Consider the following 11,301-nt stretch of genomic DNA (forward strand, 5'->3'; position numbering starts at 1 on the left):
GCCCATGCGGGACACAGGGGACACAACCTCCACCTAACAAAAGGCTTCTCATGCCACTGCCTGATGGCAGACGACAAGGTTTTATTAATGCAAAACATCAGGGACAGCCCTGGGAAGATCACTATTCTGCTATTTACTTGTGGGCACAGGCCAGGTTTGCAAGCAAGAGATCTCCGTAAAGCCCAGACAAACAAGGTGGCTGGGGACTGGGGCAGGTATTCAAGGACTTCAGCCTTGGGTATGGCCTTCTGCTCTGTAACAACCACCCCAGCGCAGGTCACCACCTTGCTTACGGGAATCAACGGCGAGATGAGGTGCCTCATCCCACCGCAGGGCGAGCCAGCCCTGGAGGGGAGCGTAGACAGGGCTGGCAGGAGGCAGCTGCAAATACCAATTTTTGAACAAGAATTGCATTTAGCCACTCTCAAGCACAATTTGAAATGTCTCTTAAACAGGACTCTCCACAGCCCTGCGCCAGGAGTGCAAGGGGCTGTGGAAATCAATTTATCAGGAGTGTTTAAAGGATGGGGCTGGGCACAACAGAAAAGGAAAGGCGTTTCAGTCTTGCTGTATGTGATTAACTGAGCAAACAAGGAACATAATAGCACCATGTGTGTTTATAGGATGGCCAAGGCCTTCAGGGTGAGGAGGATGTCGGAGGCAGGACCCTGCACAGCCCAACAGCCGGGGCACAGGGGGATGCCCTGCCATGGGTGATGGCTGTGGATGCTCCTTCCTCCTGTCGGCAGCTCGCCCTGTTGCCAGCGCTGCCCACAGCCCAAGACATGTATCCAGCTCCGACCTTCCCAGCAATATTTGGCGGTCTACAGACCCACCTCCCCACTTGCACGTTATGGTACACACAGCATTTACAAATACCAGTGCAAAAAACAGGAAAAACACCCCAAATACCACAATGGCTCAAGCAGGGGCCGTGGACACCGTCTGCTCTGCTCCTGCTGCTCAGAGCGTCTGGACGCTTGCCTTGACCTCGGTGCCACGGGCCACCTGCACCGGCAGCTCTCTGTTCCCCTCCGTGGGAGCGTTGGCAGCCAGTGCCAAGGGGTTTCGACTAATCACCAGGTCCAGCTTATCTCCAGCCTCTGAAATCAGGGGAACAGCCAGACAGCAGTCAAAGTCTCTTGTTCGGATGCGGTTTACCTGCCGGGATGGATTCAGGATGTGCCATGGGGAGGAACAACAGAAAGACCATGTTTGTTAGTCAGAAAATGCAAGGTTGGTGTTAACCCACATCTGTGAAAACACACAACTCTTGGGGGTCCCTGATTCTGGGTTCAAAGCAGAGCAGAGCAGGGGCACCCCTTTGGGCTGAGCCCATCCTTGCTTAGCTGAGAAGTGATGCAATAACTGGTAGAGGAAGGGGAAAAAAAGTCTGGATCAGACATAAACCCTGACCCTCGGTGTCTGGGGCAGTATTACAACTATTAAGCAGTGCAGGGCTCAAAATCAGTTCTCCAGTTCAAGCCTGTAAGACAAAGGTTGCCATTTTCCATTATTTTTTTGCCAGCTTGGCTTTTACTGGCCTTAAATTTGTGATGTGGGGTATTCAGTGCCTAGAAAACAAATACACGTCAGACTCTGAGGCTTCTGCCAACAATTTTCCAACTCAGCCAGCAGTAAATTGAGTCTATACTGAACAGTTTCTGCTTCTCCTCTCCCCATTTACATCCTTCATTTCAGAGGAGTCTGGATGCATTTCACATGGACTCAGAAGGTGGCTGCAAATTCTCTCTGCAGGATTCAGCAGTGAAAGGACTTTTACTGCAGTCTCTTGCAGACCTTCAAGCACATTTCTAGGCTGGGTCACCTGCAAGAACCCACCCCAGCTCTCTCACCTACAGCTACCAGAGCACCTGGGCTTGGTGCCACAACAGCTCCAGGATGGAGAGGGCTGGCAAACAGCACAGGGAGGGGAAGCAGGGAAGGGAAAAGGAATTTCCCACCCACCTTCGGAGCAAACATAACCCCTGGGGCCAGGCATTGCTTCCTTCTCTGGGTAAGGGCTGGTTGAGTCCTTGCAACCCTTCCATTCAAAACCCTTTCCCAGCATTAACGCATGCCCATGGAGCTGGGCTCTGCGACAGCAGTAGCATCCCCCTGCCCCAGTTGGTGTCTGCACAGTTGACCCCAATACTGCTCCTTACAGTGCAGTAACTAAGGACAATTTCTAGACCACACGTGGGCAAGGAAAGATAAGTCAGGAGATTACTCTGCCTTTGCTGTATGTCAGCCAGGCAGTTCCAGTGCAGAAGTGCCATTAGTGTAATGCCACGCTCCAGCTAATCCATCCAGCCAAGAGGCAGAGGGTCTGTTACAGCGGGGACAAGGTGCTTCACTGGCCTTCAGGCACATCATCATGCCCATTCTCAGCAGCACTGCGAAGCATCCTCAGCAATGCATCTCTGTACTTCTTGATGGGAGTTGCCTGCACCAGGTCTGCAATCCCTCAATTCACAACTCCATATGTCAACGTGATGGCAATCACCTTGTCTTCTTGTAGGTGTAAGCCGAGCGGCACAGCATGTGGAAGGGGGGTGTCGAAAGTCTCCACGCTGCTCTGTTTAGGATTTTGGGCACACCTCCCAGAGCACTTGGCACTCACAAAAAGCAACACATCCAACATTCAACAGAAAGGCAGCCCAGAGCCTAATTAGCTTCTTGTTCATTCTTGCACCATCTTTTATTTGAAGCCGAGAAGGAATAATTGTATAGCAGCCAACTGGCTGGAGACCATAACAAGCTTAAACAAGGTTCCCCACAGTGCTGCCAGTTCTCCAGTTACCTGATGTACATAATACATTGGCTCTAATCCTACTGCTAACAACCCCCGCCTAGAAATTAGTAAAACTAAACATCTTTCTGAGTGTTTCCAAATATGGCCACAATATCTGCATTTCTAAATGGTGGCAATTCTTCCATTGGGAAAAATTTCATTTTCATTTCTCAGTTGCTGTTTGAGTTGCCCCAAATCTAAAATAGTTGTTTTTCATCCATATAAAGTTCCTCTCCAATATCCAAAACTCACCACGCTCTTATTGTCTTCTCTGGTAGTCCAATACGCCCAGGTCATATTTATTACAGACCGTGCTTTTGACCAGAGTTTTTATTCTGTTTCTGCATCAGCTATTTCAGATCAAGTATCTTTCAAAGAAAAATATCCATAAAAAACACTTTGCTTGAAAGATATATTTCCTAGAAAACTCTTTTAGTTGTCAAAGGCATGCACAGAATTTCATGCACACCACTTAACTCCACATGAGGCTTCGCAGGAACACATATTGGTCAATAGTGTCTCGTTCATCCAAAAATCACCCTTTTATGTGACAGGAAAAGGACTGAGGGTGAGGAGAGGAAGCAACACAGCTTTTTGGTTGTTTTGAGTTGTCCAAGCTCAAAAAGGCCAGTACCAGGATAGGTTGTGTCCTGGAATAGGTGTAACCTAGGGGTACCACCTGTGGGTAGTACCTAGTGATTTCTCATTATAAAACACAGGTCTCATGGAGTGCTCGGTGGCTAAGAGCTCACCTAGTTGGCTAACTATTACCTTTCATTAAAGTTAGTGCTGCCATGGATGGGTCTCACTTCTCTCTTCCTCTCAGCCACTCATTCACTCCGTCCCAGCCTCCAGAACTGCATTTTGCATTTATTACCTGAAGCACTCTGTCATATGGCTTGAGGCCACACTGATCTGCTGGCCCATCCGGACGGACCATATTTACATAGACACCTTTTTCTAACAGGCCATCTGACACACTGAATCCAAAGTCTTCACTCTCCGGGTCTTTGTGGAGTGTCATCTGGAGAGGCAGAAACAGAAAACACATTTGAATGCAGCAGAGGAAGGAGGAGATGTGCAGGGCTGGCAGGATAGGAACAACATAGGTAACATGTGCAGACCTACAGCAATTCCACCCTGGGTCTCCCAGGCAGATTTTTCTTAGCCTGGGCAGCTAACACAGATGGAGCCTTATTTACCAGATCTTAAGTAGATCACATGGAGAAGTGCTTTGGTGAGTGGCATATAACCAACTACAGTCCCTCTCCCGAGGATGTGGAAGGAAATGCAAGCAGTGTAACACAGACATCTGCCATATTTCATGCAAAGAGCAACAAAGCAAGTGTTATTAATGGAGTATTGCCTTCCCTGGCCCAGGTTATGCTGTGTATCCTCTGTGTATGCCAGACCAGCACATGACAAATCAACACGTTGATGGGGAATTTTCAATGTAGTGTGTCAATTGTGAAGACAGCTCATTTTTAATACATCACTCATCAGGAACATCTAAACTTCTCCATATTATTCACAAGTTCTTTTCAGAAAATTCGTATCAATAAGTGCTGACGTACTGAGGACAAGAAATGGGTAACCTCATCGCCCTTCCCTTGAGCACATCATGCTTTGGCCTCACCTAAAGGAGGAGTGCCCTGCTGGAAGTGTATCTTGCCACAGGGTAACACTGGGAGCCAGGGACAACTGATTCACCACCAAAATCTCCCTTTGCCTCCCATGAACTGGGAGTGCATCTCTACCGTGAAGCTCTAACTCCATCGCTGTGCTCTTGGCTGGGTAAGTCTCATGGATGTGCAGTCCTTGGGAAGGACAGTGCCCAGGATGACGCACAGGAGCAGCTCACTGGCCTCAAACTCATCTCCAAACACAGCCAACACCAGATGCTCCAGCAGAATGAAGAGTCACCCTATAACATGCCTAATTACACAGCTCTCCTCCTTCAGGTACGAAGGAGTTTTATTTAAAGACACATTTGCCATGCCCTGAAGGACAAGAGCAGATCAAACATGAAAAAGCTGTTTTTTCCAGCTACTGTAACTGCAGGTTTCATTCTAAAGTCACACTAGGAAAGAAAAAAGCAATCAAATTTTTTGAAACCTCTCCAGCTCCCTTCCCTGGTTTCATTCTGCATCAGCAGCTTCTACAGTTAATTACTTTTTCTAATTACCATTGCCTTACACCATGCTTAAACTGGCTACGTTCAGCTGGGTACAGAATTCAAACAAGTATCCCATTGCTGAAGTCCTACCATTTGCACCTCTTCAGGAAAGGCTGGGGGTAGAGTGGAACAGGAGGGAAAATAAGTTGGTTTTAAGTTATTTTAAGTTATTTTTTTATGAAAAGTGGCCTACTGAATGGAGTGTACCACTGGAAAAGGGTTGATGGGTCTCCACAGGGCCATACTTTGAGCTCCCTCACTTGTATCTGTAGCACCAACTAATGAACTCCAGAACACAAGGACCTGGAAATCTCACATAATAAAGGGAAACAGCAAAGCACAGGTTTGAACCCTGCTGAAGCATGGCAGCTAAATCCTGTTACTCTTCTGAAGAGGCCCCTTCATCTTAATCTGACTATCTGGAAACCTTTGCTGCAGACCTTGGTGGGGGCCAGTTTTAACAAGTAACATTTTCTGGGGGTCCCTCTGAACAGAGGAGGTTTTCTACAGGGTTGCAGCGCTTCTACATCTTTAATCATTGAGGTACCACAGTGCCACAGGCAGACCAACCCTTGGCAACACAGACCTTGTGAAACTCGAGGGGGGTAGGGGACATGATTTCCTGCATCTCCTTCTCTATCTTCTTCATGTCCAGGTTCCTCTCATTCTTCTTGGCAGGGGAGCTGCTTCCCTCAGTCTGTCTGTCATCACAGCTGGAGTTTGCTTTCCTCAACGGGCTCAGTCCTGATGGGTTGACAGAGTCCAGGAGCAGTTTGCTGCCTTCCAGACCCAGGTTGTGCACGCTCCCCGTCATGATGGATGCCTGTAGGGTGAGGGCACAAAGTCACTGCTGAGCCAGTAGCAGGAAGAGAAGGACCACACGGCAACAAAAGTGGCACAGACAACAACAGGGGGGCACCATTGTTCTCATTAATCAGAAAGTAAGTACCAAGAAGCTCTTCCAGTTAGTTACAAAAGCCTTTTCCAGACCTCAGGAGCCTGCTGCCAGGCTTATTGCTGATCTGCTGTGTGCTCTCCACCCCGACCCCAACGTGGAGCTTTATCTCAGAAGGAAGCATTTGTGAAGCATTTCCTTATTTTTTCATGACGTCTTCTACACACACAGGGCCAGGCAGGCCTCATCTTGTGCAGGAACCTTCTTGGTAGTCAAGAAGGAAGAACATCCGAATCTCAGGGGTCTCCCAGAGGAACCAGTGTTTGCCTGGCTCTGCAGCCTACCGTTGCAGGCTGCAGCTCACCAAAGGCGTTGCACAGTGCTGGCAATGGCCCAGGGAAGTCAATACCTTGGACTCCACTGAGGCCAATTCAGCACAGAAATTAGGATTTTATCTGTCAGTAAATGGGAGCTGTCACTGAGCAAAACTGAGTTAAAAATATGAAATTAAGTAGTATTTAAGCCTGGTCATCCTTGATAGCATCCATTAAAAGATGCCCCTACGTAGATTCTACTCCATTTGGCAATGCTTTTCACTAATGAGATTACATTGATCAAAGCTAACGAAGGAGTCAAGAATCCAGCCTGTGGAACCTCTACTGGCTCCAGGTCACAGAGTCCATTTAAACGGCGTAATGAAAACTGTCATTTCAAAGTTCAGGCTCCAAGGGTCTGCAGTCCCATTAAATGTCAAAAGGTAGAAGAAAGAAAAGGAAAGGTAGGGAGCAGATAGCAAAATTCTGCAATGTTAAATGTGGCAAGTCAAAGAGCAATTGCTCCTGTGCACAAGGGAAATATCATCTGACTAAATCTCTAACCAAGACTCTCCAGCTCTTTGCTCCAAGCTGGAATAAAGGCAAATAAAGCAAATTCTGGTGGCAGTATGAAAATGCCAGCACTACCCACATTATCCCAAATAGGGATGGATAAAATACAGAAAACCTTTTAGCTTTGCACTTTTCAGGTCTTCACATAAAAATCACTTCATCAGCTCGAGTTTGGACAAAACTCAAATACCTGCTACATGCTGGAAGGACATTGACTTACCACATACTTGAAACACAGATTAACAAACAGCAGTACAGCCACCCAGGGTACGTTTGTTCACTGACCTCAGGCAGGCTCAACACCCCCCAGGACACCATGCCATGCCGTACCAACACCAGCATTGCCAAGCAAGTAAGGAGAACAGAAAGGTCTGTGCACGTTGTGCTACTGTCCTCCCTCACGTGCTGCAAATACCGTAACAGGCCAGTACCCAACAGCATTCAACTCCTCCTCCATCTTCAAAGTGTTTAAATACTCCTTGCAGCATCATAAGCAGTTTGCTAGGTGCTTTGGGTTAAGTGCAAGCAGCAGAAAGGGCAATTCTGGACTTCTCCAGCCTGTGGCCGCCCCACGTTATTTTTCCCCGTATCTTGGTGGCACTCAAAGCAAAGCGGGGACACAGGCTCCACTAGACATACTGGAAAAAGCCTGTTTCTACCCATACCCCATAGCCTGGGAGTGGATTGCTACTGTGTGTGAACCTGTTTCCAGGCTACCTTGGGTCATCTTGCATGACTCTTATTCTTTTTCAAATGTGGAGCACGAAGGGTCAAATTAAAAAAAGAAATTAAGAAAAAAATAAAATCTGTGACTGTCATAAGATCACAGAAGGTCAGGAGCTGGGGCTTAGAATCCTGGATACAGCAAAAGCCCCAATGAGCATTGCACATCCCACACCATGCCTCAGGAAGGACGGGCACATGGAGAAAAAGGAACAGATCAGTGGTACTTTGGATTTGCTAAAAGAAGAGTTGAAACCCATCAGACTTCTGCTAAAAACACAGCATTTTCCTTTTGTCCCCAGAACTTTCCAAAATATTCTAGAAATGTGCTAAATACACCAAAACCCTAGAGGTGCTTGGGTTTTTGTGAAATTTCTTTACATTTTTAAAAGCATTGCTGTAGCTCTCAAAGCTCCAAAGCCTTAAAACAGCATGAATCAAAAGCCCACGTATCTCTGCACCACAGCTCCCTGGAAAAGGAAAAGGATTGGGCAGAAAGGTATTTTCTCTATCCTGCCATTTCACAGTAGTCCAACAAATCCCTTCTTTTATATTTAGATGCCAGCCATTATGCAGAAGAGAAACACTTACGCATCATTTCAGGGCAGTACTTTTTCTTAAGCAGTCAACAACCATTCAGAAAGGTTGCCTAAACTAATTTCTAAATACATTCAGGTCCAGGAAATAAGTGATCAAAGGAAGAAGCTATGGTTTGGGGGGGCTGGGGGTTTGAGGTTTTGTGTGGTGTTGTGGTTTTTTTTAAGTCAGCATTTTCTTAAGCAGTTAAGATAATAAATACATCGTTTCATATTTCAACACAAGAAATTTAATTGAGATTTCCTCCCCAACTTACAGTTGCTAAGGATCAAGGATGAAAGAACAATTACTAAGTCCCTTGTGACCAGATAGACCAAAACAGGACTTTTCCACCTCCAATTATTCAGAAATTGCCTTTTTTCTCTGAAGCCTAGGCGATATGCAATTGTGCATAAAAACAGTCCCACTGGGGGTGATGGAGGACACAACCCAGTGAGCTTTCCCCAGTCCCCTGCATCCAGAAGGCAGGGGGACAGAGGATTTTGCAAGGTCCCGCTCCTTCTTTCGGGCTGTGGGAGCTGAATTGGGGAGGGGAGCAGCACGGTCCCATCCTGCCAGGCAGGTTTGCTTCCCGCTGCTTGACAGTCTCGAGGGAGGCCTTTATTTGCATCCCACGGCTTAGAAATCCAGGCTCCTCATCCTATAACCGGACACAATAACATGACCTCCAAAGCATTTTGGATAAAGAAAAGAGAAAGTCATTCCTGAAGAGAGGAAACACCTTTATTTCTGCAGGAAGCAATTACTTTCTCAGATTTTTCCACGGGGAAGGCTGGCTGAAAAGCTTCCAATTACCTATTTCACTGAAATAGTTTCCGGCAGAGTGACAGCTGAATGCAAGATATATGTTGGGTCTGTCTATATTTGAAGTAAGCCAAGGCTTTAGTCCCAGTGGAGTTTTGGGGGGCTCCTTTTGCTTGGCCTTTAAGTGCTTTGGACAGACAGTATCTCTCCAAGCAGAGGGTTTACCATTTGATAAGGAAGGTCTGCCAAGAGTCATGTGAAGACTGTTGGCCAGCAACAATTTGCAAAAAGAGCGTGGAGTTCCTGGTGGGTAAGTCATCAGCTCAGGGAAAAAGTGCACACAAGCAACTGTCTAATGAGACATAGTTATCCATTAGCACAAACACTGACACAGATTAAACTCGAACCCCTCTTCACACCACTGGCAGCACAGGGATGCTACGGGCAACTAACAGATCTGGGGAAACAATCGAACGTTTATGGCAAAAGCAAAATAGTCAGATCAACAGCAAATTCAGAAAGTGATTTACCTCAATCTCCCTCAAAAGTTCAGACTGGCCACATGTTTCCAAATCCTCCAAAGCTTCTCCAAAAACACGCCAAAAACTATCCTCATGAGTGGTCTCAAGGCCATTTTGGCGGTTGGGATATCTGTTGTAACGTAGGAACCAAACATTGTCAGCACTCTTCTGCAGCAGGATGAAAGCCGCAAGGCTACAGCAAGTGTCTCACCAGTAAAAGCAGAGACTTGAAGAGTCTTCATATACAAAAGCAAACAATATGAACTTTTCAAACAAGAGTCCAAATACGAGACCTCCATGCATTTACTAACGGGGCAAGTGTCCTTCAAAGGAAGAATTAAGTTGGTGTAGTAATGTCAAAGTTCAAAGGGTAAATTAAAAAGTGCCTGTAGGAAGATTGTAGGTTTAGGAAGACGTTTTGGTGAAATAGAGAAGTGAAAGAAAAAAGGATGCGTTATGGGTAAACCAGGAGCCTCAGAGACTGTTAGTACAAAGGCTGATGGGATAGAGCTCAGATCTGAGACACAGAACACCTGAGAAGAGAGAGAAAAACACAGAGGGTAACAGACATGGTGAGAAAATGATAAATACATTAGGTCTCTATGAGAGTAAATAATGCAAAGATGTATATAAAAATGATTGCCCTGGGTTGGACAAGCAAATGCACACTACAGCCAGCAGTATCAACAGTGTCATGTATAACCCATACAAACCAAGTTTCATTTGCTTTGGGATGACCAGCGAACTGAGCTGTCACCTTCGGGAGGTCTCTTTTTTCTGTATAACAGTCACGGCACTTACAGCTGTGTAAAGATTGCCACAAGTTCTGTCTACAACAGAGAGTAAGGATAGAGAGAACCTCTCTCAAGCTGGTACAAACACATGCTAACGTAAACACCATGTGCATCTTGCTGGTGGTTCTGCAATTTCCCACCTGACCTCTGACCACAAGCCAGGGTCAATTATCGGACTTCTAAAGCAAATAGCAATTAAACATGCTGAAGTCCTCTGAACAAGCCAGAGAAGTAGGTGACACTGGACACTGCTTACTGAACACCAGACTCTGTGCAAAGCTCAGACCGTCAGCACTCAGTTTAACAGGAGCCTCTTGAAGGAAACTCCCTGTGGTGTTAAATCAAGGTCATGATAAACCCACTGATGGGTCATGGGGAAAGACCCCAAAGGGACAGTGACATTAGAGGAGCCCTAATGCATCTTATTAGGAGCTGCATGGATGATGCTCCACAGCTGCAACATCTGGCAGCATCTCTCATGGCTTGATACTTATCAGCGCTGCAGAGGGAAAGTGATGCTCATCCACCAGAGTCACTTTGCAAAGTCAAAACATTTTACTTGAATACAAGTCAAAAGATAGGTTGGCCTCCATTAAATATATAATGATCCCCTGGGCTATTAATAGAGCTTTTTCCAGATCTCTATTAACTGGAAAATCTTTAGCACAAGCTTTGTTTTTCATCCACTGGTTTAAATGGGAGTCTGTAGCAGACAGAAACTCAAACACACATGCTCTTGCTCCTTGTGGCATTGTGGCCTGCCTGGGGAGAACAGTATCTGACATGGCTTATTGTATTTTAAATTCACCCCCTACCTTTCATCAGCTTTTAAAGGACAGTAGCCTTTACACCAGGCAGAAAGGTCAAAAAAACACCCAGCAAGACTTTATAAAAACAAACCAAAATTTCCCCCCAAAAGGAATTTTCGATTCTTTCCCCTTACTCATTTCCTTCCTCTGCTCCTAGGTTCCCAAAGAGGCAAACGTCCCTTCCAGTTACCAGCTTCTTGCCTCTCAAATCAGCAATATCACAAACACATCCAGGACGTGCATGAATCAGGATGGCCTCTCACACCACTGGGTCAGCAGGTTTTTCCAGGCTAAAGGCAGCCAGAGTTAGAGACATTTTGTTTTTCTCCCTAAATAAAAAGGGTTTAGACGCATGACACGC

General features: G+C 46.2%; 1 protein-coding gene across 1 annotated transcript in view; it reads right to left on the bottom strand.

Annotated features, from left to right (window-relative positions):
- Positions 1 to 963: 963 nt before the first annotated feature.
- GRIP2 (glutamate receptor interacting protein 2) overlaps positions 964 to 11,301 on the bottom strand; it is a 59,813-nt gene continuing 49,475 nt past the window's right edge. Inside the window, exons 20-23 of the mRNA XM_009707367.1 lie at positions 9,347 to 9,467; positions 5,557 to 5,793; positions 3,672 to 3,818; positions 964 to 1,161 (exon numbers count right to left, since the gene is read on the bottom strand). Coding sequence (XP_009705669.1) covers positions 964 to 1,161; positions 3,672 to 3,818; positions 5,557 to 5,793; positions 9,347 to 9,467 — 703 coding nt within the window. The remainder of the gene's footprint in view (positions 1,162 to 3,671; positions 3,819 to 5,556; positions 5,794 to 9,346; positions 9,468 to 11,301) is intronic.

Source organism: Cariama cristata, unplaced genomic scaffold (assembly GCF_000690535.1).
Source record: "Cariama cristata isolate BGI_N322 unplaced genomic scaffold, ASM69053v1 scaffold989, whole genome shotgun sequence".
Lineage (NCBI taxonomy): Eukaryota > Metazoa > Chordata > Aves > Cariamiformes > Cariamidae > Cariama > Cariama cristata.